This window comes from Lepisosteus platostomus, chromosome 13 (genome assembly GCF_059453375.1).
Source record: "Lepisosteus platostomus isolate fLepPlt1 chromosome 13, fLepPlt1.hap1, whole genome shotgun sequence".
In the NCBI taxonomy this organism is placed as follows: Eukaryota; Metazoa; Chordata; class Actinopteri; order Semionotiformes; family Lepisosteidae; genus Lepisosteus; species Lepisosteus platostomus.
In genome coordinates this window covers 14,026,807-14,053,792 of record NC_142623.1, presented here as the reverse complement: position 1 = coordinate 14,053,792, position 26,986 = coordinate 14,026,807, and the positions used below count along the sequence as shown (strand labels likewise).

Here is a 26,986-nt window from a genome sequence, read left to right as displayed (position 1 = left end):
GGGTTGACACATTCCCATCACAAAACTCGTGGTACATGACAGTTCTGAAGATGGAAGACCACACTCTTCCTTTGAGGAACATGGTAACAATAACCTACATGTTTTCTTGGGCTAGAAATGCTTTTAAGGAAAGCTCACCTGTAGCTCGGTCGGTCTTCCGCAGTCCTGTATTCAAGGGGGCTACAGTCTGGGGGCCAAAGTCGAAGGTCTCCATGACAACCACAGGCACCATGTGACGGAGCTGTGTCTGCTGGCCCTCCGAGAGGCCCAGGGTGTCTGCCGCCCCCTGCAGGCTGCGGGCAAAACTGCGTTTCAGCTGCACCGCAGTCTTCGGCACCTGCACGGATTCTGTAGAGGGACGATCACGTCACAGACACAGAGAAATGAGTGAAGGAGAAGGAAAAATTCAGAAACCAACGAAAGCAAGACTGAGAGAAAAGGAAAAATCGGGCAGACTGGTCCAACGACTCTACCTGGAAACCACTGAGTACAGACAGGTTCAGGTTCCTCCGCTGGGTCTGGTTCTGATCCGGCTGGCCTGGCGGAACAGACACTCTGCTGGTTCTGGTTCTCCTCGGGCTCTTCCTCGGGGCTCTGTGGGTCTGACTCGGGCTCTCCCTCTCGCTCGGGTCTCCGGGCTCCGATGGTCTTGAAGGCCACGTCCCTCCTGCGGGGCTGAGACGGGTCAAAGTTCAGGGGGCGGTAGGGCCCTCCCTTGACCGCGGCGGGGTGCCCCAGGTCCACCCCCGGCTTCGGGAGCCCGGCCAGGGAGGGCGGCGAAGGCTGAGCCTTGGGCACCTGCCTGGCGGTCCGGAACCCCGGGAAGAGGCCGGGGCCGGCGTAGTCGCGGCTGGTCCCCGGCAGCCCCCCCTCCTCCAGAAGGGCCCCCGTCTCGCCGGCGGGGGCGGCGTGCAGGCGGGACGGGTGCGCGTAGCGGCCGTGCTCCTTCAGGGCGCTCTCGCTGGGCGCCTGGAAGCCCTTGCCCGAGGGGGCGGGGCCGGGCTCGGCGGCGAAGGGGGAGGAGTACGGGCCCCGGGCGCCGGGGTGCTGCTGGTGGAGGGGGCGATGGGGGTGCGCGTACCCCCTTCCTCTCGCTCTCTGGCTGTTGCGCTCCTTGATGTGCATTTTGGCGTGCTCCACGTACACCCTGGAGGAGTCCGTCCCGAAGTTGCACTTGGGGCAGCGCAGCCGGTGGGGGGCGGACACGGCGCCCCCCAGGACCAGGGCCCCGCCCCCTGTGTCGACCCGCCCCCCGCCCCTGGCCCCGCCCCCGGCCCCGCCCCCGTCCTCGTTCAGCTTGCGGATCTCCTCCAGGATCCTCTGCCGCGACTCCTGGTGCTGCCGGCAGTGCTGCGCCAACGCCCCCCGCTCCTCGAACTCCCAGCCACACTCCTCACAGCTGAACCGGCCCCCCGCGCCTGCCCCTCCTCTCAGAAGCGCCCCACTGCCGCCTGAGCCGCCCCCTCTCCTGCCACCCCCCTCGCCCGCGCCACCCCAGTCTCTCGTCGCCCCCTGCTGGCAGTGCTGGCGCATGTGCTCCTGCAGGTGGACCTGCTTCTTGAAGTAGATGCTGCACTCCACACAGGTGTATACCGACGTCTCTTGACAAAGTGCTTCTTCCTCCTCCTCTCCTGCTCCCCTTTTCTCCTCCTCCTCCTCCACGTCCTCCTGTACTCCCTTCGCTTCACCTCTATCGTCCTCCAGCTCCCGGTCTTCTCCCTGTCCTCCCCCCAGGTCTTTAGGATCCGTCTTCAGGAAGCCGTACCTCCCCTCTCTCAGCTTCCCCGTGAACACGCTGCCTGCCCTGGGCTGGGAGCTGGCTTTGGAGCCAGAGCTGGAACGCGCCACTTCCCCCAGTCTCACGGGGGGCTCCTTACTCCCCCCCCTGTGCCCCGGCAGTTGGACTGGCTCCGACCCCAGGCCGGAGAAGGGCTTCAGGAGTGCTCTCTTCCTCTTCCTCCTCTCCATGAACGTGCAGTGCGCCCAGGGCGCCACTGGGGGGCTCTCGGGCTCCGAGTCCGCGGGGAAGCGGTACACGTCCTCCTGCACCTCCAGGCTGCTCCCCTTCCCGCCAGACGAGTCGCCCGAGCCGAGCCCCGGCCCTTCCTTTGGTTTGGTTGCTGCTGCTGCCGCGCCCGGGCCGTCACTCTCCTCTCCGGCTGTGGAGGAGGAAGGGCAGAGGAGGAGGAGGAGGAGAGAAGCGTTAGAATAACAATGTGGGGATAAGGAGAGCAAAGAGGATCGGGGTGCAGAACGTAACAGGCACCCTAATAACCCAGCAGGGCTGATGAAGCCTGTCCCCAGGGATCTTTACAGGAGTCTTCCAAGATCTACACATCGCCCATAATTAAACATGGCAATTAACCTTATTAATCTTTTTTATTACTATGCTGCTTGCCATTCATCCATTTTCTGACCAGTTCATCCAGTAAAGGGTCATGGGGGAGCCAGATCCTATCCCAGCAAGCAATGCAAACAAGGCAGGCTACACTCACACTCACACCAGGGCCAATTTTCCCAGAAGCTCATTAACCCACCAGCACGTCTTTGGACTGTGGGAGGAACCGGAGCACCCAGAGCAAACCCAACTTAACACCGGGAGAGAGCATGCAAACTCCACACAGACAGCACCCCAGGAACTGAACAATTTGAATGAGAGTCCTGCATCTGGTAAAGCCTGGAGTGGATCAGAGTGCTGTCCACTGGGAGTCTATTTGAGGAAACTGTAAAGACAGGAATGGATCAGACTGCTGTACAATGGGAGTCTATTTGAGGACACTGTAAAGACAGAAGTGGATTAAACTGCTGGACACTGGGAGTCTATTTGAGGACACTGTAAAGACAGGAGACGATCAGACTGCTGTAAACTGGGAGTCTATTTGAGGACACTGTAAAGACAGGAGTGGATCAGACTGCTGTACACTGGGAGTCTATTTGAGGACACTGTAAAGACAGGAGAGGATCTGACTGCTGTACACTGGGAGTCTACTTGAGGACACTGTAAAGACAGGAGAGGATCAGACTGCTGGACACTGGGAGTCTCCAACTCCTCCACCGTCACTATCTTGACACTTACAGTCGGGCGTCCCAGTGGACAGCGGCATCTTTGGCTCCTCTTTCTGTGTGCTGGGCCCCACCCGGCCCCCCTCGGACCCAGCGCTGGTGGGATTGCGCGGAGACGAGGGCTGCCGTCTCTCAGGTGCGTGGTCGCCCTCGCTGTCGGGCCTGAGGCGGAGAGCAAGACAGAGGCATGATGGGAAATGGAGATCAAGCGCCAGGCCCACACCACCTGATCTGATGACAGGACATCGGCTGGCACACAGGCAAGCAGGAAGGCAGGAGGATCTGCACCTTCCTTCCTCGCCTCCCCTGAGGGTGCCCATACGCGTGTTCAATTTTGGGCTTTCTGACTTGTCTGACTTTCTCTCCTGTCTGCACTCTGCCTCGTGCACAGTCAGTATCCCGCAGCTCTAGAGTGTCTATTCTGCCTGTCCTCTGTCTCATGCACAGACTGTCTCTATCCCCCAGCTCTAGTGTCTCTCCTGTCTGCCCTCTGCATCATGCACAGACTGCCTCTATCCCCCAGCTCTAGAGTGTCTCTCCTGCCTGTCCTCTGTCTCATGCACAGACTGTCTCTATCCCCCAGCTCTAGAGTGTCTCTTCTGCCTGTCCCCTGCCTCATGCACAGACTGTCTCTATCCCCAGCTCTAGTGTCTCTCCTGCCTGTCCCCTGCCTCATGCACAGACTGTCTCTATCCCCCAGCTCTAGTGTCTCTCCTGCCTGTCCCCTGCCTCATGCACAGACTGTCTCTATCCCCCAGCTCTAGAGTGTCTCTCCTGTCTGTCCCCTGCCTCATGCACAGACTGTCTCTATCCCCCAGCTCTAGAGCGTCTCTCCTGTCTGTCCCCTGCCTCATGCACAGACTGTCTCTATCCCGCAGCTCTAGAGCGTCTCTCCTGTCTGTCCCCTGCCTCATGCACAGACTGTCTCTATCCCCCAGCTCTAGAGCGTCTCTCCTGTCTGCCCTCTGCCTCATGCACAGACTGTCTCTATCCCCCAGCTCTAGAGTGTCTCTTTTGCCTGTCCCCTGCCTCATGCACAGACTGTCTCTATCCCCCAGCTCTAGAGTGTCTATTCTGCCTGTTCTCTGTCTCATGCACAGACTGTCTCTATCCCCCAGCTCTAGAGTGTCTCTCCTGTCTGCCCTCTGCCTCGTGCACAGTCAGTATCCCGCAGCTCTAGAGAGTCTCTCCTGTCTGCCCTCTGCCTCATGCACAGACTGTCTCTATCCCCAGCTCTAGTGTCTCTCCTGTCTGCAATCTGCCTCATGCACAGACTGTCTCTATCCCCCAGCTCTAGAGTGTCTCTCCTGCCTGTCCTCTGCCTCATGCAGACTGTCTCTATCCCCCAGCTCTAGAGCGTCTCTCCTGTCTCCCCACTGCCTCATGCACAGACTGTCTCTATCCCCCAGCTCTAGAGCGTCTCTCCTGTCTGCCCTCTGCCTCATGCACAGACTGTCTCTATCCCCCAGCTCTAGAGCGTCTCTCCTGTCTGCCCTCTGCCTCATGCACAGACTGTCTCTATCCCCCAGCTCTAGAGCGTCTCTCCTGTCTGTCCTCTGCCTCATGCACAGACTGCCTCTATCCCCCAGCTCCAGGGTGGCTCACTTGTCTGTCCTCGGTCCCAGGCCGGGGGCTCTTGGGGTGGGTCCAGGGCTGTGCGCCGCCAGGCCATGAGGGTTTGAAAAGTGCTGCAGCTCCTCCTCTGTCGGACAGAACACAGAGTCGTGGTAAAACACACTGGCACCACACTGTGGTTCTATCTAGTCAAAACCCTGCAGCTCAATCAATAAAGAATAACTGATCACCTTCTGTGAGCGATAGGTGTAAAACACATCACACTGCGATGCCTGTCGCAGCGTGCCGATAAATCATGCTGACTAGTCATCTTGTCACACAGGCCTGAGTGAGTAAGATACAACGACGCCCTCTGATTCTTCTGACATGCGACGCTGATTCGTCAATACGCCGGGATTATTTCACAGATCGTACCCATTCCCTCCTGCCAAATACCAACGCGCTAATCTTCCCAGTGCCTCTTCCAGGAAACACCACCCTGACAATCAACCTGTCCATGAGCAGTCCGGCGGCGGTCAGTACCGTCCAGCGCGTCTTTCTCGGAGTCCGAATCCCAGGCCTGGGAGGAGGGAAACGCCGAGGGGCGAGGCCCCCCCTTCGCCGAGGAGCCCCCGCTTGCGTCACCCGCCAACTCGTCCATGGCGCCAGGAGAGAGGGAGCCCTGGGAGAGACAAGGGTGAGGTTGAGAGACAGGGCCCTAGCCGGCTGCTTCGAATGTCCGCACTGTGTGAGAGTCAAATCGATCTCTTGAGCCGAAAAAATATTAGGGACAGAAACGAGATTTTATAGGTGTAGCAGGGCTGCTCAGGCTAAACTCTGCGATGCAGACATTGCGAGACCGTAAGACAGTTGACATGTGTCGAACAGCGCCCCCTGGGGGCAGCGCGACCAGTGAGGGGGCGTGTCGGGGAGCACACTCACCTGTCTCTTCACCCCTCCCTCCCCCCTGAGAGAGGGAGTCGGCACACCTGGAGGTTCGAAAGCAGGTGGGCATAAAACAATAACCTGACAATTCCATCCACCCATTTTCTAACCTCTTCTTCCAATTCAGGGTCACAGAGGAGCTGGAACCTATCCCAGCAAGCAACAGACACAAGGCAGGATACACCATGGACAGGACGCCAGTCCATCACAGACACATACTCACGCCAGGGGACAGTTTTCTCAGAAGCTATTTAACTCAGGGCTTTGAGTGGAGTGTCCAGAAAAGTGCTATATAAGTGTAAGGAATTATTATAATATTAATATATTATTATTAATTCCAAAGTTATTTTAAAAGGTATCTGAAATCGTTTTGAATAAAAATGAACCGATGTTTGCTCAGTGCGGTATCCGGGGGTGATTATTCTGGGCTGGGATCCCGGAGACTGCCAGCGCTGGATGGAAACCATACCCTGGCCTCACCTGTAAGGTGCGGTGCTGAACTGCAGGAGGAGCCACTGAGCCCTGTGCTGGAGTGCTGGCTGGGGACGGAGGGGCCCGTCCTGGACTGAGGGGGTCTTCTGGAGAGTCTGCAGGAGCGACAGCAGTGACGTCCAGTCTCTCCATGGCGCCGCGATCGCCACCGTCCTCCCACCCAATGCCCTCACGGCGCGTCTACATAGCGCAGGGTTCCTCAGCCACTGGGCACGGGCAGAGGACAGAGCGGTCAGTCTTTGCAGCACACACGCGCGTGCGTGCTTCTCATCACCACGGCAGACAGGGGGCGCTAGCGGCAGCTGTTTGCACTGAGGCCCCAGAAGTGTGCAGAGGGTTCACTGCTGCCAGGAGAGGAGCTGGTGCATGAACGCGCCATGATGTCTACTCCTGCACGCCAGGAGCTTCCCCTCTCCTGCTGGAGCACGTGCTCCGCACGCCTCCGCAAGGAGGGGATTCCTGACTGTGAAGGGAAAACATCCTCAGCCTTGGCCAGGACAAGAGGGATGTGTCCTGGAATGCTACCACATGCACACAGAAGTGTGTCCCGCTGTCTGTACTTGCTGGAAGATCCCGGCCAGTGTCTAGAAAAACAGGGTTTACCAGCTCTCCCTCCAAATCTACAGTGTGAATTTCTTCCAGAATTATTGCAAAAAGCCCTTGTTTCCCAGACTGCATCCACTACGGATATGAGATGCTCTAAAGCCTCCAGAGCTTTTCCAAACCTGGAGTTCAGAATGACATCACCCTCTGTCCCCCTTTTCCAATCTGACATCATCACCTCTGTGCCCCCCAGTCCAATACAATGACAACATCACCTCTGTCGCCCCCCACCAGCCAGTCCAATGACAACGTCACCTCTGTCGCCCCCCTCCAATCCAACAACTACGTCACCCTGTCACCCCCATTCGATCCAACAACAACGACGTTACCTCTGTTGCCCTCCATCCGATCCAAAACAACAATATCACCAGTATCGCCCCCTGTCTGATCCAACAACAACGACGTCACCTCCGTCGCCCCCCCATCCCATCCAACGACGACATCACCTCTGTCGCCCCTCATCCTGTCCAGCGATGACATCACCTCTGTCGCCCCCCCCATATGATCCAACGGCGATGTCACCTCTGCCAGCCCCCCTCCATCTGATCCAATGACAAAGTCACCACTATCGCCCTGTCCGATAATAGAGCAACATCACCACTATTGTCTTACACAACAGCAACGTCATCACTATCGCCCCCCATCTGATCCAACGACAACATCACCACAATCGCCCCCCCGGTCTGACAGAACAACAGTGTCACCGCTATCACCCCCTGTCTTATACAACAGCAACATCACCACTATCACCCCCCATCCGGTCCAACAACAATGATGTTACCTCTATTGCCCCTGTCCTATCCATCTGATCCAACAACAACATCACCACTATCGCCCCCCATCCGATCCAAAAACAACGCCACCACCGTCGCTCCCCGTCCGATCCAACAATGACAACGTCACCACCCTCACCCCCAGTCCGATCCATAAACAACCACAAAGTCACCACCGTCGACCCCGTCCGATCCATAAATAGCGATAACGTCACCACCGTCGCCCCCTGTCCAATCCAATGACAACGTCACCACCGTCACCCCCGTCCGATCCAACAACAATGACGTCAACACCGTCACCCCCGTCCGATCCAACAACAATTAAAACATCACCACCGTCGCCCCCTATCCGATCCATAAGAAACGATAACGTCATCACTGTCACCCCCCATCCGATCCACCAACGACAAAGTCAACATCGTCGCCCCCCGTCCGATCCAACAACGACAACGTCACCACCGTCTCCCCCGTCCGATCCATAAATAACGATAACGTCACCACCGTCGCCCCCCGTCAGATCTAACAACGACAACGTCACCACCGTCACCCCCCGTCAGATCTAACAACAACAACATCACCACCGTCACCCCCCGTCCGATCCAACGACAACGTCACCACCGTCACCCCCCGTCCAATCCATAAATAACGACAACGTCACCATCGTCGCCCCCTGTCCGATCCAACAACGACAACGTCACCACCGTCTCCCCCGTCCGATCCATAAATAACGATAACGTCACCACCGTCGCCCCCCGTCAGATCTAACAACGACAACGTCACCACCGTCACCCCCCGTCAGATCTAACAACAACAACATCACCACCGTCACCCCCCGTCCGATCCAACGACAACGTCACCACCGTCACCCCCCGTCCAATCCATAAATAATGACAACGTCACCATCGTCGCCCCCTGTCCGATCCAACAACGACAACGTCACCACCGTCTCCCCCGTCCGATCCATAAATAACGATAACGTCACCACCGTCGCCCCCCGTCAGATCTAACAACGACAACGTCACCACCGTCACCCCCCGTCAGATCTAACAACGACAACATCACCACCGTCACCCCCCGTCCGATCCAACAACGACAACGTCACCACTGTCACCCCCCGTCCAATCCATAAATAACGACAACGTCACCATCGTCGCCCCCTGTCCGATCCAATAACGACAACGTCACCACCGTCACCCCCCGTCCAATCCATAAATAACGACAACGTCACCACCGTCGCCCCCCGTCAGATCTAACAACGACAACCTCACCACCGTCACCCCCCGTCCGATCCAATAACGACAACGTCACCACCATCACCCCCCGTCCGATCCAACAACGACAACATCACCACCGTGCCCCCCCGTCTGATCCAACAACAACGACAATGTCACCACTGTCGCCCCATCTGATCCAACAACAACATCACCACGATCGCCCCCCATGTGATAAAACAACGTTACCACTATCGCCCCCCGTCCGGTCCAACGCCAACAACATTACCTCCGTCATCCCCAGTCCGATCCAACAACGTCACCACCGTCGCCCCGTGTCCGATCCAATAACAAAGATGTCACCACCGTTGCCGTTGCCCCCTGTCCAATCCAACAACAACATCACCACCTTCACCCCTCCGTCCAATACAACAATGTCAACGTCACCACCGTCACCCCCCGTCTGATCCAACAATTACAACGACAACGTCACCCCCCCGTCCGATCCAACAACAACAACAACGTCACCACTATCGCCCCCAGTGTAATCCAACAACAACGACAACGTCAGCACTATCGCCCCCTGTCTGATACAACTACATCACCACCACTATCGCCCCCTGTCTGATACAACATCACGACTGTCGCCCCTCTGTGGCAACACCACCGCCATCGCACCCTGTCCGGCGAGACAAACATCGCCGCCAAAATCGACAAGCGCAGACACAGCAGGAACACCTCCAGCGACAGCAACATGCGATTGGTGAGGACTAGGGGCCGCTCCTCCGGCGGGCCTCGCTCCGATCCCGGAGAGAGGCGCCTTCCCGGCGGGCGAGCGCAGGTCAGACTGTCCTAAATTCGAAGGTGTGTGTGAGTGTTTCTGCACAGTCAGCTGGGAAACAAGTCTCCGCTTTTGTTTTGTTTTTTAAATATATATATATACAGACATTGCGGGAGCCCCCAAGGACTGCCATGCAAGCCAGGGTCTGGCATTACTTAGTAAAATATCCAGGAAAAATTAAAGTCGCTCTTTCTCGACTCGTCCAGCGAGCTAAGCCAAAGCCAAGGCTGTAATCGGGGCTCTAGTCTGGTATAAACAACGCCTGGAGGGAAAAAAAAAAGACAAAACCGCCCGGTTCTGCGCAGGACTGCTAGTTCAGTACTTACGGGAAAAATGGCCTGGTTGCGTTTCAAGGAGTTAACTCCTTGGCCCTTTAAACAACGCCGTGTTGCATGCTGTAATCTTTTTTTTTTTTTGCGTGTGTTATGCGTGCGTTTTCTGTGCGTGTGTGTGTCTCCGTGTCGCTGCTATTTAGCTGTCACTGGGCGCGTTCGGCTGTCCTCGGCTCTTCCCGGATACGAGCGGCGCGACTCCATAATGCTCCCCGCAGGCCCGCCGGGGTGGCGGCGGAGGGGCAGGCATGACCGCTGCGGGCCGCCATCTTGAGTGTGGCAAACCCGGCGCTTCCTCGGAGCGCGGCAAAGGCTCTTTGATTTATTATTAGCAATAATAATAATAATAATAATAATAATAATAATAATAATAATGATAATAGCACCTGTAAAAGTGGCTTGTCAAAGCAGTTTGGGATAAGAAAAAAACAAAATGAGAGGAAATCAGTAACCTGAATCAATGAATCCATTAGACCCAGTGTGTGACCACCAGTGAGGAATCAGAGACACTGTGGCCCCACAGTGACAGAGTCTGAGGCCCCTGAGATCCCGGAGTGTTTCCATCCGCGGTCCGCTCCACAGAATCGGACACCTTCCAGCAAGGATACGAACACGTGTTCATCTGTTTATTAAACAGGTCAGAAATACGTGAAAAACTCTGTAAAACGACTTCTCCGGGCTGTCATTTCCAAACGTCTCCTGTGAATGTTCGGACCACCTGCCGACACGTCTGGAAAGTGGACACACTTGTTAAAATGCGTCAGCTGCCTGGCGGTGAAGAAAGATTTGAATTGTTGTAATAGCCTCGCCAGATCACGTCTCTGCGCAGGTGACACTTTCTCTGCGCTGTTTGTGAGAAATGACGTTAAAATATAAGGTTTAAGCCCACAAGGGCTGCAGCTGCAGGCCCAGCACCTAAGAGCCTGAGGGAGGTGTGCGCTTTGTGCAGCCTTTGTGCCCAGCGACCTGATCAGCTTTCCCCCACGCCATACAAACCTCAACACAGCAGCCATATCACCCTGCAACTCACGACTGGCAGTTGGAGCTCAGCAGGTGTGAGTCCAGCCAGTACCTGGGTGGGAGACTCCTGGGATAGCTAAGGCTGCTGGAAGAGGTGTTAGTGGGGCCAGCAGGGGGCGCTCACCCTGCGGTCTGTGTGGGTCCTAATGCCCCAGTATAGTGATGGGGACAGTAAAAAGACGCCGTCCTATGGATGAGATGTAAAAAAATGGGAGTTTCTGTGGTCATTCAAAATCCCAGGGCGTTTCTCAAAAAGAGTAGGGGTGTTAATTCAGTCCTGGCCAAATTATATTAATTAATTAATTAATTAATTAATAATAATTGCTTACACTTATATAGCGCTTTTTCTGGACACTTCTCTCAAAGCGCTTTACAGGTAATGGGGACTCCCCTCCACCACCACCACCAATGTGCAGCATCCAATGTGCAGCATCCTGGATGATGCGACGGCAGCCATAGTGCTCCAGTACACTCACCACACACCAGCTATCAGTGGGGAGGAGAGCAGAGTAATGAAGCCAATTCATAGAGGGGGATTATTAGGAGGCCATGATTGGTAAGGGCCAATGGGGAAATTTGGCCAGGACACCGGGAATACACCCCTACTCTTTTCGAGAAACACCCTGGGATTTTTAATGACCACAGAGAGTCAGGACCTCAGTTTTACATCTCATCCGAAGGACAGCGCCTGTTTACAGTATAGTGTCCCCGTCACTACACTGGGGCATTAGGACCCACATGGACCGCAGAGTGAGCGCCCCCTGCTGGCCCCACTAACACCTCTTCCAGCAGAAGCCTTAGTTTTTCCCAGGAGGTCTCCTATCCAGGTACTGACCAGGCTCACACCTGCTGAGCTTCAGTGGGCTGCCAGTTGTGAGTTGCAGGGTGATATGGCTGCTGGCCTCCAGTGGCCCCCACTGGCCTCCCAATAACCCCCATCTCTGAACTGGTTTCATCACTCTGTTCTCCTCCCCACTGAGAGCTGGTGTGTGGTGAGAGTATTGGTGCATCATCCAGGTGGGGCTGCACACTGGTGGTGGTGGAGGGGAACCCCATTACCTGTAAAGAGCTTTGAGTGGAGTGTCCAGAAAAGTGCTATAGAAACCTAAGGAGTTGTTGTTGTTATTATTATTATTATTATTATTATTATTATTATTATTATTATCACCTTGCGCAGTAAAACAGTCATCACTGCTTCCGATTCCGACCACAAAAATCCATCCATACCTTCCCAGACACATCCACCTTTTTGGTCTTTACAACTCCATCCTGGAGGAACTTCCAAATATTTTGAAATGTCTGGTATTTTCCATTCATTCATTTTCCACACACAAAAAAATCTACTATCCCTATCCTCAATGTGAAACAAAAGTGCAAATTCACTGCAGAACTAAAGACAAATTTACCTGTGTTTTCAAAGAGGTAGACAAGAATGGCATGCTCAGTGACTGGCATGTAGACCTCATACATATATACTTATAATTGCGATATATTGTTAAAAACATCTTCGAATGTTTGGGGGAGACAGAGCCTATCCCAGCAAGCAACTGGTGCAAAACAGGATACACCCTAGATGGGACGCCAGTCCATTACAGGGCACACAGAGACACTCACACCTGGGCCAACTTTCCCAGAACCCAGCAGCATTTCCTTTGACTGTGGGAGGAAACCCACACGAAAACAGGGAGAACATACAAACTCCACACAGACAGCACCCCAGGAACTGGGCCCAGGACCCCCGCACTGTGAGGCAACAGTCCTGGCCACTGTACCACTCTATTATGTATACATCACGTACCATTATATAGCGGTAATTAACACGAGTGTCCCCTTGAATGTTCAGAAAAGGAGGGTTTTCGAGAGAGCAAAACGCAAAGAATTGCTGGAAGGGAAATAACTGACTCGGTTCTGAATTTGTACAATCCGTCGCCCCCGCTTACCCTACCGCTTCTGGAAGTCGACCCTAGTCCGGGAGCCCAGACGGTACCGCCTCTTCCCTGGGGGATTCTGGGGTCAGGACTGCGTGGGGGATTAGGGTCTCCAGTTCACCAAACTGAGGGACCGAGCAGGACGGCGGGAGCTGCCCCAACACCCCAGGTCGTGTGTAAGAGACTCGTCTGTCGCCACGCTCGGCTCGGTGCTGTTCGGGCGATCGCACTGTGCGAGTACAGGAGTCCAGGTTTTAGTTCCGCAGTGAATTTTCCTGTTGATATTGTACATTCAGCGCAATCAGGCGCGGGCAGGTCTGGTGCTGGACTGGCTCCAGGCAGGGAGCTCAGGTTTCAGTTTTAAGACTGCATTCAAATAACGCACTTTATTGGGTGGAAAAGTGATCCGTATGTTCTGATGTGGATTATTTTAAGTAGGGGCGTATAAAACTCACTGAAATAGTACTGACAAGTACTACTTCATCCTGACCTGTTATTACACCCGTCACATTTTTTTTACAATCCCGTTCTGTGTAAATTAATTCATTAGACGTCTTTTTGCTTGATGAACCCCAAACCTCCTCCTACATGGTGACTGGAAAAACAGCATCCAATAGGAAAGGCGCGTTACAGGCAGTGGCGCGTTGATTGGACAATGAATACGACCAGCTCCACCAATCAGAGATGAATCCCCCCTCTCCCGCTCTTGACTAACGGGCACATGGTGACTAACAGGAATTCTAACCAATGACAATGCAAGTGAATTGTGATTGATACTAGTGTTGGCCAATAGGACAACTCATATGCTCCTTCCTTAAGGCAACGCTTCGTTGACGTTAGCTTCCACCCAATCGCTGCAATCCAGCTGCTGATGTCGTGGATGACTGATGCCTCTACAAACCAATGGGTGATGCTCAGGTCAAGCAGTCGCCCAATGAGATTGTCCCCTGGGCAGGGTTTTTCCGTAGCGGGTTCGCCCCTTCCCAGGCTCTTCGAGTTGGTTCCAATGAGAAGACGGGGAGAATGGATGGCAACGATTACGGAGGTCAGTCAGGAAGAAATGAACCTTTAAGTTGTTTATATTTCTACATTTTTCATAATAATGTAAGGGGTTCCGTGCCTAACACTTAAACACTGCGGTGCGGCTCCCTTGATCAAAATCCATGTCGCAGAAGCTGGTTTTAAACGCAGTGCATTTGCATCTATGGACGTTGTTCGCTTTGCTAGCTACGCACTTATTTTTGTATCTTTTGCTGGTTTCAACAAAAAGAAAACGCTAACCGTCCCCGATATCGTTGTTCTGTCTGCGTGAGCCCCCCGTATTCCCCGTGCCCCATACCTGTGCTCTCTGTGCTAGTCTGGAACCACGCAGTTCTGTAATGTCGGAACATTTTTATGGTATTGGACCCGAGACGCTTTTAGCCCGGTTAACAGCCCTGCGCAGTGCAGACTGGTGAGGTGTAGGCACCCTGGCAGAAATACAGCGGAGTTCCGGGCGGTTAACGTTGCAGCGTCGATTATTCAGGCTTTTAGTTGTCCGGACGTTGACAGCCGGTTCGAGATCGGAGTCGCGGCTCTGCAGAGTCAATCACGGAGCCAGAATTGGTCACGACTGACCTGCCGAGCGTGCTAACTTGCACAATGATACACTGCACGCATTGAATCGCGTTGATTTTGGGGTTTCTCGTGTCCTGATGTGTGAAAGCAACTCGCTGACGGTACGGACTCGAAAGGAGGCGTGTTGCTGTTGGGGGGGCGGCGGCGGCGGCTTCTGAATACAATTATTATTTTTGCGCTCTTCAACTCCGTTCCTTCGCAGCGTTTGCACCGCGCCGTGCTCGCCAGCAGCACGGAGGCTGTCAGTGTTGTTGTTGTTGCGGAGGGGTGCCGCTGGCGAGCTGCCGGACGGTCGCTGGATTCGCAGCTCGACTCAAAATGGCCGCCTCGCTACCTCTTCTCCCCCTGTCACGTCGTGCGAGAGGCCGGAGCCCTAGTCGCGACGGCTTGTGGGCGAAATAACTGCTCCCTCGAACCCCGGTTTTCCGGTCCAGCCCGGACCCGTGCGGGGCGTTACAGCCGGCCGGGTTGGCGGCGGCCTGTACGTGTCTTTGTGCTGACGGGAGTCCGTGCGGGGGGGGGTGGGGGGGATGGCTTTGCTTAATTTTGGAAAATGGAGGCGAGAGGGCAGCCTGGTCCGAGACCCCAAGACAACAGGGGCTCTGACAGGTCGGGTGCTCGCAGCGTAATCTGTGTCACCTGCCCCTCCCGCAGGGAGGGTGTATGGAAATGTCCGACAGTCTCCCTGTCTGTCTTAAGTAGGGGTGTCTGTAGCTCCGTACCCCATTTCCCAGGAGCGCAAACTCCAGCTTTGATGAAGTAAGCGAGTCACAAATTCATTTAGGATGGCAGGGTAGGGCAGCAGTCCACACTGCTGCCTCTCAGTCCTGGGGACCTGGGTTCAGTTCCTGGGGTGCTATTTGTGTGGAGTTTGCATGTTCCCACCCGCCATTCACGTGGGCGTCCTCCCACAGTCCAGAGCGATTGCTGGTGAGTGAATTGGTCTGTGGGAAGATTGGTCCTGGTGTGAGTGCGTGTCCAGTGATGGACAGGCGTCCCTTCCAAGGTTTCTCCCTGCCTTGCACCCATTGCTTGCTGGGATAGGCCCGAATTGGAAGAAGTGGTCTGAACAGGGATGGAGAGGTGGGCCTGTCCGATGAGGAACCACAATGAAGGTCACACTGAGGCTGTCCCAAACCTTCGGAAAGGGCGTGATATAATGGTGACCCCCTAAAACCGGCAGAATCGGAGAAGGAGACACCCTTTCCTGTGGTGGGGCCTCGGAGAGGGTTGAGCTGCAGGGGCCGAGAGTGGAGGAAACGGGCTGGTGCTGCTGAGGTGTTCGAAAAGGGATGGATTCAAGAAGTGTTACTGATCCAACACGCAAACGCACCCCTGTGCCTGCGCCGAGCCGGGGTCTGTGTGTGTCTGTGTGTGTCTGTGTGTGTCTGTGTGTGTCCGTGCCGGCCCGCTCGTGTGCGCTTTGCGCAGGGGGACAGGCCTCACAGTCCTGTGTGCTGTGCTCTGTTGCAGGCTATGGCTCCTGGAGTACGGCTGCCGGCGTGAGCAGTGCCGAGGTCGGTGCCTCAGGTAAGGTTTCACGACGCCGGCGTGTCCGGTCCTGCCGGGCCGGGCCGAGTCTCCGTTCGGGTTGGTGGGTAAAACCTGAAATGGATCAAACGGCTTTGCGGCAGGAGTCTGATTCTTATCTATAAACAAGATGTGAGATGGATGTGGAAACGGGAAAATGAATCGGTCTCAAAGGGGACTTCCTTCTGATCCACTCCAGGTCTGTAGTGTTGCTAGCAAGATTCTCAGTGCACAGCAGTCTGATCCAGTCCAGGCTTTATTAACATCGCCAGTGGGATTCTGAGTGCTCAGCAGTCTGATCCAGTCCTGCAGAGCGAGAGCGAGGCCTTCACTCACTCACGTCTTTGTGCCGCCGTGGTCGTCGGCGTCGTGCTCCCCGTGGTCCGACGTTGTCACGGGCTGGCCCAGTTTAGCCTGGACGGGACTGGTTTGGCCCTTCTCCGAGCTGGAGCGCAGTGTATCGCTCCCGGAGAGGTGGAAGCGCTGCTGGGTTCTGAGCCGGAATGGGGTGGTGCAGCGTGATCGACCCTTTTCCCGGGAGAGCTGCCCCCTCTGCGGGGCGCTGTTCCTCCGTTGTGCACCACACTCCAAGCTTTGGAGCTCAAGTACACATGCTCGTCTGTCCAAGGGCCCTGCAGTTGGGAAAAATCCGGACTGCTGCGCTCAGGGACTAGTGGGACAGAACAGTGTTAAACCAGCACTGGATCGGACTGCTGTGTGCTGGGAGTCATGGGCGAGACCAGTGTTGAACCAGCACTGGATCAGACTGCTGTGTGCTGGGAGTCATGGGCGAGACCAGTGTTAAACCAGCACTGGATCGGACTGCTGTGTGCTGGGAGTCATGGGCGAGACCAGTGTTAAACCAGCACTGGATCGGACTGCTGTGTGCTGGGAGTCATGAGTGAGACCAGTGTTAAACCAGCACTGGATCGGACTGCTGTGTGCTGGGAGTCATGAGTGAGACCAGTGTTAAACCAGCACTGGATCGGACTGCTGTGTGCTGGGAGTCATGGGCGAGACCAGTGTTAAACCAGCACTGGATCGGACTGCTGTGTGCTGGGAGTCATGGGCAAGACCAGTGTAAATCGAGCACTGGAACTGCTGTGCCCTGGGAGCCTGTTAGTGGTAACGTTAGGGTGCTGTTGCTCTGTCCGCTGCAGTGGCTATAAGCTGCAGCTCCAGTGCCCGCAGTGCAGGGTTAAGGTCCGGCTGTGTGTGTGTATCCCAGGTTACGAGGGCTACGACTACTTCAACGCGCAGTCTGCAGGAGCCGCTGGCCCCCCCCAGCCCACGGACTCCTACGGCTACGGCGGCTCCTGGGAGGCTCCCCAGGCCGAGTCCGTCCCGGGCTCCGTGAGCACCGGAGAGGGGGACGGGAGCCATGGCGTCTCCGAGGGGTCCACGCCCAAGACGCCCAAGCGCAAGAAAGAGAACCCCGACTCCCTCATCGCCAAGATCAACCAGCGGCTCGACCTGATGTCCCGGGAGGGGTGCGAGGGCGACGGCGATCAGAGGTGAGGCCTGCCGCTGCCTGGGGACTGTGCTGCTCTACAGCCCCTGGTCCTGCGTTTGCTTCTGCATGGGGGCACCGTCTGTGTGGAGTCTGCGCGTTGTCTCCCTCTGGCTGCTCCCGTTTACTCCTGCGGAAGCGCTGACTGAGGCATCTGCGGTCTTCGCTCTGCCCCTGGTGCGCCCCTTGCTGGACGGGCGTCCCGTCCGGGGTCTTGACCCTCCTTGTGCCCGGTACCTGCCGGATGAGGCTGTGGCTCACTGTCTGAGGTGGCTCTGCCTGAAACCGGATGCACGGGTGAGAGGTGCCAGTCGGGCACGCCGCCCCCCGTGAACCCGTTGCCTTCAGGCACACAGCGGGCTCATCTCGCCTTGCCGGAGCCCCTGCGAGCCCAGCACTCGGAGGGGTATCCCAGGGGGGTAACTGGGCTGCTGAGCCTGTGAGATCTGCCGCATGGGGAGTCCTGGCCACAGCTGGCTCTGTTTCTGTGTGTCTCTGTGTGCATTTCTCTCTCCCTCTCCCTGTCCTTCTCTCTCAGTTCAGTTCAAGGTGCTTTATTGGCATGACCGATGGGTACAATCAGTGTTGCCAAAGCACATAAAAATGAAATTAACATGAAACAAAACTATAACTAAAATAAAATCTATAGACATATTACAACAAAGACCCATGGAGCATAATTGGGAGACAGACCCACTGTTCCTCAGGCTGTGGCAGGAGATCACATCTGGGCTGCCAGATAAATGGAGTTCCCTCCTCCCTCTCCCAGTAGGATTGGGACCCGTTGTGATTCTGGCCCAGAATCTCTCTCTTCTCTCCATCTCCCTCCCTCTCTCCCCCTCAGTCAGCCTGTTGATGCCCCAGTGCAGGTAAACGGGTAGTTTTCCTGTCCTCTGTCCTCGCGGTGCTGTGCCCGACGTGAGCCCGGCTCCTCATGTCGGCAGCGTCGCATGGCAGTGATGATGATGATGATCGTGACCACCCCTGCTTCTTTCTTCCTCTCCCCCTGCCCAGCTCCTTCAGGTTCGAGTCCTTCGAGTCCTACGACCTGTCCGCGGAGAAGGAGAAGTACCTATCCAGCATTAGCTACGGGGAGGAGGCGGCGGCGGGCGGGGAGGGGTCCAAGAGCTCGTCCGGCGGGGCGGGAGGGGGCGCCGGGCTGGGCGGGGGTGCCCCGAGCTCGGAGAACAACCGGAGCCGCGGGGGGGCCCGGCGGGGTCAGGGCGGGGGTCACCGCTCCAGGGGGGGAGGAGGAGGAGGGAACCGGGATGGGTTCGGATCCGGTAACCGTGGAGGAAGGATTCAGAACCAGTACCAGCAGCAGAACCGAGCCCAGAACCGCAGAAGCGGGGGGGGCGGCGGCGGTTATTATCACCACAGAGATGGGCCTCCCCCCCTTCCTCCTCCTCCTCCCCCCCCGCATCACCACCACCCCGCTCACTTCCACCAGCCGCCCCCTTACGGCCGCTTCGGCATGCCCCCCCCGCACCACCCCCCCTCCTCTTCCTCGTCTGAGCGCCTCTCCAACCGCTGGAACGAAATGAACTTCATGGTGCCACGCGGGATGTGCGGCGGGGGCCGGGGCGGGCACGGCCGCCTGCCCTCCCTCTTCTCGCAGGGCCCGGAGTACCAGAACATGCCCGCCGGGCCCCCCCCGCCCCACGTGCTCGGCATGGGCGGCCCCTTCCCCATGGGCGGCCCCTTCGGGGGCCCGATGGCGGGCGGCTGGCAGCGGGACGGCAGGAACTGGCCGCGCATGGACAGGGAGAACAGGGTGAGTAAGCAGTGCTCTTCGTCACCGTCATCCTCTTCCTCCTATCCATACAGACACTTGGTGCAGCTCCTCTGCATCTTCACATTAACACTCCATCAACATCATCCTCAGACCTGTAGAGTAACTGTGGAGACACTCAGCCCAGCTCCTCTGTATCTTCACATTAACATTCCATCATCATCATCCTCAGATCTGTAGAGTAACTGTAGAGACACCCAGTCCAGCTCCTCTGTATCTTCACACTAACACTCCATCAACATCATCCTCAGACCTGTAGAGTAACTGTAGAGACACTCAGTCCAGCTCCTCTGTATCTTCACATTAACACTCCATTATCATCATCCTCAGACCTGTAGAGTAACTGTAGAGACACTCAGCCCAGCTCCTCTGTATCTTCACATTAACACTCCATCATCATCATCCTCAGACCTGTAGAGTAACTGTAGAGACACTCAGCCCAGCTCCTCTGTATCTTCACATTAACACTCCATCATCATCATCCTCAGACCTGTAGAGTAACTGTAGAGACACTCAGTCCAGCTCCTCTGTATCTTCACAGTAACACCCCATCATCATCATCCTCAGACCTGTAGAGTAACTGTAGAGACACTCAGCCCAGCTCCTCTGTATCTTCACATTAACACCCCATCATCATCATCCTCAGACCTGTAGACCTGTAACTGTAGAGACTGTCATGTTGCCTGATAACTCTGCTCCCTGTTCCCGTGTGTCTTGTGTGTGGTCGCTCAGCCCAGGCAGCGTGGCGGGCCCATGTACCGACAGTTTGAAGGGAGGAAGAGGCGGCATTCCCAGGCATCTGATGAACCAGACAGCAAATTCCGGCGGACAGACTCGGAAGGAGAGGATTCGGAATACGGTGAGGCTGCGGGCAGGGGCAGGGCGTCCTGAGTGAACCGTCCTGCGCTGCTGTGGTTTGCAGAATTGGTTATTTTAGCTTTTAGAACAGTTTGTTTTAAGTTTGGACCTCTGGGTTTAGCAGGCCTTGAGCACAGTGAGCGCCCCCTGGAGGTGGGGCACTGCTGGTACCTCGGCTATCCATGGTGGGGTTCTCTGTGGCTTGAGGGAGCGAGGCCATCCAGGCTGACTCGGACACTAATCATCGCTGGTGCTCGGGCAGTTGCGTGCCAATGCTTAGGGTGTCCAGGTTTCAGTGGGCTGATTGGAGAAGCCACGGGTGGGAAGAGGCCATTTGTCCCATCTTGCTGTTTTAGCTCTGTACTCGCTGGGGAGGGGGAAACCCTCTTCCCCATCGGGACAGGGACGGCTTTAAGCAGCAGTAACCTGGTTTCAGACTGGTGCACCAGTCTGGAGTGGGACCCAGATCCCTGGAGGAATGGTACGGGGGTCTGCACCACCCAGGCATGACAGCTCTGGCTGGGACTGCGGGTGTCTGGGCTTGCTGATGTCATGAAGTGGCGCGATGTGGATCCCAGGGGAAGTTATGGCGGTCACTGATGGCGTCTCTGTCTCTTGTTCTGTCTCCAGGTGAGGAGGAAGAGAATGAAGACGAGGTGAGTGCGGTCTGTGTCCTGTCTCGATCCCTGCTGGCGAGGGAGAGAGGGCGCTGTGCTTGGCGTGACTCGTGCAGCCACGTCAGCTCCTGTGTGTTCTCCCCGAGCCCACGCAGGGGGACACTGTGAAGGCTACTGACACGCTTTTGTCCCTACGGTCATGTGTCTCATTACAAGTTGCGCTGCTCTTTCTGCAGGAAGGCGAGGAAGGTGGAGAAGATGGAGGAAAGAAAAAGAAAAGTAGGTTTATGTTTTGATCTTTTGATTGTTATGCATTTTGTGCCTGTGGGTCTGCCCTGCGATCATTAGATCTTTGATTAGGTGCAAAGTCCGTTATCTAAGGGAGAAATACCAAATGAATCATTTATGTGCAGTTCTGATCCTCTTCAGTTCTCTCTGAACTAACGACAACAACATGCTATTAAGTCATTAATAGACATTAACTAATTCAATGCTAGGGTGGCACTTTGGTGCAGTGGTCAGCATTGCTGCCTTGCAGCTCTGGGTTCAGTTCCTGGGGTCCTGTCTGTGTGGAGTTTGTATGTTCTCCCTGTGTTCATGTGGGTTTCCTCCCACAGTCCAGAGAAGTGCTGGTGGATTAATTGGGTTCTGGGAAAATTGGCCCTGGTGTGAGTGTGTGAGCATCTGTGTCCGTGTGTGTCTGATGGACTGGTGTCCTGTCCAGTGTGTATCCTGCCCTGTGCCCGTTGCTTGCTGGGATAGGCTCCGGCTCCCCTGCGACCCTGAATTGGAAGAAGCGGTCTGAAAGGGGGTGGATCCGGTTACGCCTTTCTCACCCATGCGCACGGCCGATTAAGAGAGCTCTGCGCCCCTCCCCTCTCCCTCTGCCCGTATCCTCGGTTTGTCTCCTCGTTTCACGTCTTCTCTCCTTCTCCCCCCTCCCGCAGCTGGAGAGGAAGAGGAGGATGACGAAGAGGCCAGGAAGCGCCGGAAGGACAGGAAGAAGCAGGAGAAACGGCAGAAAGAGCACAGGTAGCGTGGCGGGGGTGAGGCCAAGAGGCGCCCCGGTCCTCGTCGGCGCGGTCCTGCGGTTGGGGCTGCTGTTTGACCTCGCCCCTGTCTCTCTCGCCGCTCAGGCTGCTGTTTGCCTGTTCCCTCTGCAAGTTCCGTACCGCCGAAGACAGCCTCCTGCAGGAGCACCTGGAGAGCAAGTTCCACAAGGAGATCTTCAAGTTCCTCGGCACCAAGATGCCGGAAGGCACGGTCAAGTTCCTGCAGGTGCGTGAGCTGCCGGGCAGCGGGGGGGGGGCGCCCCGTGTTGGTCTTCTGTCGTGGGGGTGTCCCGAGCTGCTCTCCGGGCTGCGGCCCTGATGACCCGCTCCTGTGTCCCGCAGGATTACACTGTGAACCGGAACAAGAAGATCCTGCGGAAGCGGCAGGAGCTGCTGGAGAAGGAAGGGCCCCTGGAGAAGGTGGACCCCTTCAAAGGTCACTGCGCAGATCTCGCTCCCTCCCTCCTTCTGTCACTCTTTCTCTCCTTCTCCCGCTCCCTCCCCCTCTCCCTCATCAGCCTTTCATTCACTTACACTCTCTCTCCCTCTCTCTTCACTTGCATTCTCTCCCTCTCCCTCCCTCCATCTGTCACTTTCTCTCCTTCTCCCGCTCCCTCCCCCTCTACTCAATCGCTCATCCTCTCCCTCTCCCCTCATCGCTCATCCTCTCCCTCTCCCCTCATCGCTCATCCTCTCCCTCTCCCCTCATCGCTCTTATCTCCCTCTCCTGATCACTCTCTCCCTTTCTCCTCATCACTCTTTCATTCTCCCTCTCATCACCCTTTCATTCTCCGAACTTTCATTCTCTCCCTCCTCCTACCTTCGCTCACTTTCCCCCTCCCTCTCTCTTCACTTCATTCTCTCCCTCCTGCTCTCCTCACTCTTTCCCTCTCTCCTCATCTCCCTGCCCACCCCCCCCCCCCCCCCCTCATCTCTCCTTCTGGCTCCGCTCGGGTCACCATTCCCGACCCGCTCAGTGAGTCACACACACCCAGGGCAGTCAGTCACTGTTGAACCTGTCGCTCCCTGGCAGGCCTGGTGGAGGAGCAGTTCTGCAAGAAGATCGAGGCGGCGCACTGCATGGCCTGCGACATGATCATCCCGGCGCAGCACAGCCTGCTGCAGCGCCACCTGAAGTCGCAGGAGCACACGATGAACCGCAAGGTACGGCCCCGGGTCCCAGCGGGACCGCCTCGTGTAACGCGGACGTCGGAACGGTTCCTCTCACTGGGTCTCCCGGTGTACAGACAGGAGTAGACAACAGTCAGCAATAAAGTAGATGAGTAGCGCCAGTATGCAATACAACGTACGGTGAAGAAAACAATGCACAGTTTGCAGTATACAGCAGTAAACTCCAGTGTGCAGTGGACAACGTGACCGTCGTGGTTCCGCGCAGGCTCGTGCCCTCTGCCTCTCCACCCTGCAACGAACCCTGGGGCACGAACCCTGGGGCGCGAACCCGGGTCTCCGGCGTAACGTAACAGGGAACCAGCTGCATGAGCTAAAGGAGACCTCCCTCAGCCCAGGCAGCTGAGGTCCCTGCTACGCGCAGGGAGGGCGATGACATCACCGTGTCCGCACTAGCTCCGCTACACCTGCAACAATGAGCAGTCAGTGGTGATGGATTGTAGTCATGTAGGTGTTGGTTATTCAGGACACCTGCCACTAGGGGATACGTTTCTGAGCCTGGGGATCTGATTAGCACCTCCTCTTCGTTATCCTGTCCGGTCAGGGCCAGGCGAGTCCGGGGTTCCTTGACCCAGAGATCTCTCTGTGTTGCAGGGACTCTTTGATCAGTTCAAGAGGTCCAGCCTGCCGATCGCGAAGAGCATCCTGTACAACAAGAACATCAGGCGGATGCTGGACAACTATTTAAAGGTGAGCTGGCGCCGGCGATGCTGCAGTGGTTCGGCCTTCACAGGGGAACGGCCGCGCTATTTTCAGATTTCAGGGTTCGAAAGTATCGGCACCGATGAGTGCATTTCAAACCGCAAAAACAGTAAAATGTAGACATAAGCTTGTAAAATTTCCAGTTTACATCACAAAATAGATGAAGTGTCCAGGTAGGCGTAGTGCCATGTAATGCGTTTTGGAACAAGGCAACAAAACTTCTGGTGACGTGAAATGGCCTTATTACATAGCAAAGAACGGGGTTTGTGAATCCATTGGTTTTAATCCGATAGAAATACTGCTCTCGACTTCAACACGGTTTTGCTGACAAAAACTACTTATTAACTATCCGTGCAGATCACGTTGGAGCATTTCTGCGGTGAAATGTCTTCTGCACAGCCTGTTTTTGTTCGCTCATGCATCCCATCACGTTACTCATTAGGGAGACTAGTGAGCAGGAAGGGCCGCATCGTGTCTCAATTCTTGGGAGTGTGAATGCAGGTTGCATCAACATGGCGACTTGCAGTGTTTTCCCAAAGTTCATGATTTCCCACGGCAGCATGTTCACGTGTGGGGGGAGGGGTGAATCCACCTGGATCTTCAGGGCTCGCCACCCCTGGCTCTCGGGGGTCTAGATGTGTCCTCCTTCCTGCCTGTCGTTCTCATCCCTGCTCTCTCCTCTCTGCCGCCCCTGCCCAGGGAGAGGACCCGTTCACGGACGAGGCTGCGGACCACGAGGTGGACGTGGATGAGGGCGCCGCGCCTGCGGAGGGCGCTGCGGGGGAGACGCCCGGGGAAGGAGGAGGAGAAGGGGCGGGGGCAGAGGAAGAGGGGCACGGGGAGGTGGAGGTGGAGGGGGAGGGAGAGGTTGGGGGCGAGGCAGCAGGAGTGGGCGAGGGCGAGGGGGAGGGAGTGCGGGAGGCAGAGGCAGAGACCGCTGGGATTGAGCCGACAAGCGAAGCTCCGATGGACAGCTCGGCCACCGAAGAGCAGCAGGGAGATGTAGGGTTGGGAGGACAGGAGGAGGAGGAGGAAGAGGAGGAGGCAGGGGAAGGCATGAGGCTGGGGGAAGAAGAGGAAGATTTGGAGGAAGACGAAGAGGAAGAGGAGAATCCTATGGCCTGATCCTGTGGGGGGGGGGGAATGAAATGTCCATCTCAGTTCATTTGTAGTTTTTTTTTTTTTATTTGAGATGTGTAAATATCTGTGTATAGACTGAGCCCTGCCCTGTTGAGACAAGGCGCGCGTGAAGACACGGGGGGACTCGGCAGGCACAAAACTGGAGGGGGCACAGGCATGGCCCTGCTGGGGCCTGACGCAGACGCTCACTGGGCACGGCTTGTGCTGGTGCTATACCACAGGGCTGCGGGGTGTCCAACAGAGAAAACGGGGCGAGTCCACTGTATGCTTTTGGGGGGCGCTGGCGTGCTTATTTTAATGTGGCAGGGCTGTATGTATGCAATAAGGCTCTGACAGGGCGTCCGTACACATCCTCTGTACCCCCAGTCCTCAACCCTGATACACTGGACAGCTGGAGCTCAAACTTGTAGACCAGAGTGTTAACCTCTTGTCTTTTGGGGACCCTAGGTGCCCTAGATTTTACGTTGCAAACCTCTGCTGGATGTTGGGCACAGACCAGTCCTGTGCCAGTTACACACACAGTGTGACTGTGGTGTACCAGCATGGTTAGGACCAGAATTCTGGACTTTAACCCAAGATTCAGATCAAGGTTCTTGTTATTGGGGGAGTGACAGATCCTGAGGCTTGGGGCGTAGGCTTATTTGGGAATCACTTCTTTACCAGTGGTTGTGAAGAACAGTGATGACTAAGATGGGGGAGCAGTTTTCCATGTTATTTGTTTGGCTGCAGACGTTATCTGGGGGGGGGGCATTTGTTTTTAAACTTTTTTTTTTATTTCATTTTGTTGGGTTCTAGACTATTGCTCCTGTTTTTTAAGAAATAACAATTGTAAAGCTTTTTCAATCGATCAGTCAGTAGATAACTGAATCCGTTTGTGCCAGAGGGGAGCAGAGGTGGAAGGCAGGTGTAAGATATGTGTATATTGTTCATCACTGTTGACACGTATTAAAAAAAGTAATGTTTGATCTCTCAGTGCAGCTGGTTGTTCTTGGGTCTTTTGAAAGTAAAGTGCAAAGTTGTTTTAAGCTGGAATGCGATCTCTAGCTGCGGTTTTACATGGAACTGATGCCAGTCTTCTGTTGCACAGTATTTTCAGCCCAGGTTTTGGAGCTGCAGGGCTCTTGTGGAAATCGGCACAAGTGCTATAGATGTCATGCATGGTACCTTGAGTACAGTATCCCCGACAAGCCTGCAGAGTCTTATTTTGAAATGTTTGCAGTTTTGTTCAGGTAACCCCTGCTGCTGGTAAACCCTGGAATGGATCAGGGTGCTAAGCAATGGGGAGTCCAGTTGCGCTGCCTGCTTTGTCTCTATTTTCTGCGGGGTTTGGGGGTGCATTAATGGCGGCTTCGATCTGCTCCATTGTTGGTCTAGATGTTACGCAGTGGTTGTTCAGAGTTGCTGCATCACCTCTCTGTGGACATGGTCATGCTATGGGATCTACATTTATACTGTACCTGGTGCCCCAAGACCATAAGCATTGCACCAGTTGGAGTCTATAGATATATAAAAGCATTTTCTTTAGTTCAGTGGATGGGAACTTATTTTTGCCTGGGATAACTGACTGGACCTTACTACAGAATGGGAAGATTCAGAGGAGCTGGACTGAGAGTCTCTACAGTTACTCTACAGGTCTGAGGATGATGATGATGATGATGATGGAGTGTTAATGTGAAGATACAGTGGAGCTGGACTGAGTGTCTCTAGAGTTACTCTACAGGTCTGAGGATGATGATGATGGAGTGTTAATGTGAAGATACAGTGGAGCTGGACTGAGTGTCTCTACAGTTACTCTACATGTCTGAGGATGATGATGATGGAGTGTTAATGTGAAGATACAGTGGAGCTGGACTGAGTGTCTCTACAGTTACTCTACATGTCTGAGGATGATGATGATGATGATGGAGTGTTACAGTGAAGATACAGAGGAGCTGGACTGAATGTCTCTACAGTTACTCTACAGGTCTGAGGATGATGATGATGATGATGGAGTGTTAATGTGAAGATACAGTGGAGCTGGACTGAGTGTCTCTACAGTTACTCTACGTGTCTGAGGATGATGATGATGATGATGGGGTGTTAATGTGAAGATACAGAGGAGCTGGACTGAGTGTCTCCACAGTTACTCTACAGATCTGAGGATGATGATGGAGTGTTAATGTGAAGATACAGAGGAGCTGGATTGGGTGTCCCTACTGTTACTCTTCAGATCTAATGT

General features: G+C 55.3%; 2 protein-coding genes and 1 long non-coding RNA gene across 10 annotated transcripts in view; 2 read left to right on the top strand and 1 right to left on the bottom strand.

The window, feature by feature from the left end:
• LOC148650003 (protein Wiz-like) overlaps positions 1-13,157 on the bottom strand; it is a 32,897-nt gene extending 19,740 nt beyond the window's left edge. Inside the window, exons 1-7 of one of the 8 annotated variants that reach the window (XM_088603318.1) lie at positions 12,775-13,157; positions 6,043-6,260; positions 5,161-5,299; positions 4,669-4,765; positions 3,077-3,225; positions 474-2,159; positions 139-348 (exon numbers count right to left, since the gene is read on the bottom strand). In XM_088603318.1, the coding sequence (XP_088459444.1) occupies positions 139-348; positions 474-2,159; positions 3,077-3,225; positions 4,669-4,765; positions 5,161-5,299; positions 6,043-6,186 (2,425 nt within the window). In that variant the 5' untranslated portion in view covers positions 6,187-6,260; positions 12,775-13,157. Of the gene's footprint in view, positions 1-138; positions 349-473; positions 2,160-3,076; positions 3,226-4,668; positions 4,766-5,160; positions 5,300-6,042; positions 6,261-8,930; positions 9,049-9,808; positions 10,112-12,774 lie in introns of those variants that run through there. The other 7 variants (XM_088603317.1, XM_088603321.1, XM_088603323.1 and 4 more) reach the window with 7 other exon arrangements.
• On the top strand, positions 9,152-10,480 carry LOC148650004 (uncharacterized). Its single transcript, XR_015925995.1, has 2 exons — positions 9,152-9,505; positions 10,288-10,480. It is a non-coding gene; the product is annotated as an uncharacterized LOC148650004 (long non-coding RNA).
• A 493-nt stretch (positions 13,158-13,650) lies between the features above and the next one.
• Positions 13,651-25,740, top strand: LOC148650002 (A-kinase anchor protein 8-like). The gene is made up of 13 exons (XM_088603326.1): positions 13,651-13,807; positions 15,853-15,909; positions 17,138-17,423; positions 18,434-19,193; positions 19,944-20,070; positions 20,700-20,725; positions 20,923-20,965; positions 21,634-21,718; positions 21,823-21,964; positions 22,081-22,174; positions 22,772-22,902; positions 23,521-23,616; positions 24,328-25,740. The coding sequence occupies exons 1-13, from the start codon at positions 13,666-13,668 to the stop codon at positions 24,751-24,753; spliced, it is 2,415 nt and encodes an 804-aa protein (XP_088459452.1). The 5' UTR covers positions 13,651-13,665; the 3' UTR covers positions 24,754-25,740.
• Positions 25,741-26,986: the final 1,246 nt, after the last annotated feature.

What these genes read in the sequence shown, in the direction of transcription:
- LOC148650002 (XM_088603326.1), top strand. Translation starts at nt 13,666, where the DNA reads ATGGGTGATGCTCAGGTCAAGCAGTCGCCCAATGAGATTGTCCCCTGG. An exon ending in GAGGGCGACGGCGATCAGAG is followed by an intron (nt 17,424 to 18,433) that starts GTGAGGCCTGCC and finishes CCCCCTGCCCAG; the next exon opens with CTCCTTCAGGTTCGAGTCCT. An exon ending in TGGAGGAAAGAAAAAGAAAA is followed by an intron (nt 20,966 to 21,633) that starts GTAGGTTTATGT and finishes CCCCTCCCGCAG; the next exon opens with CTGGAGAGGAAGAGGAGGAT.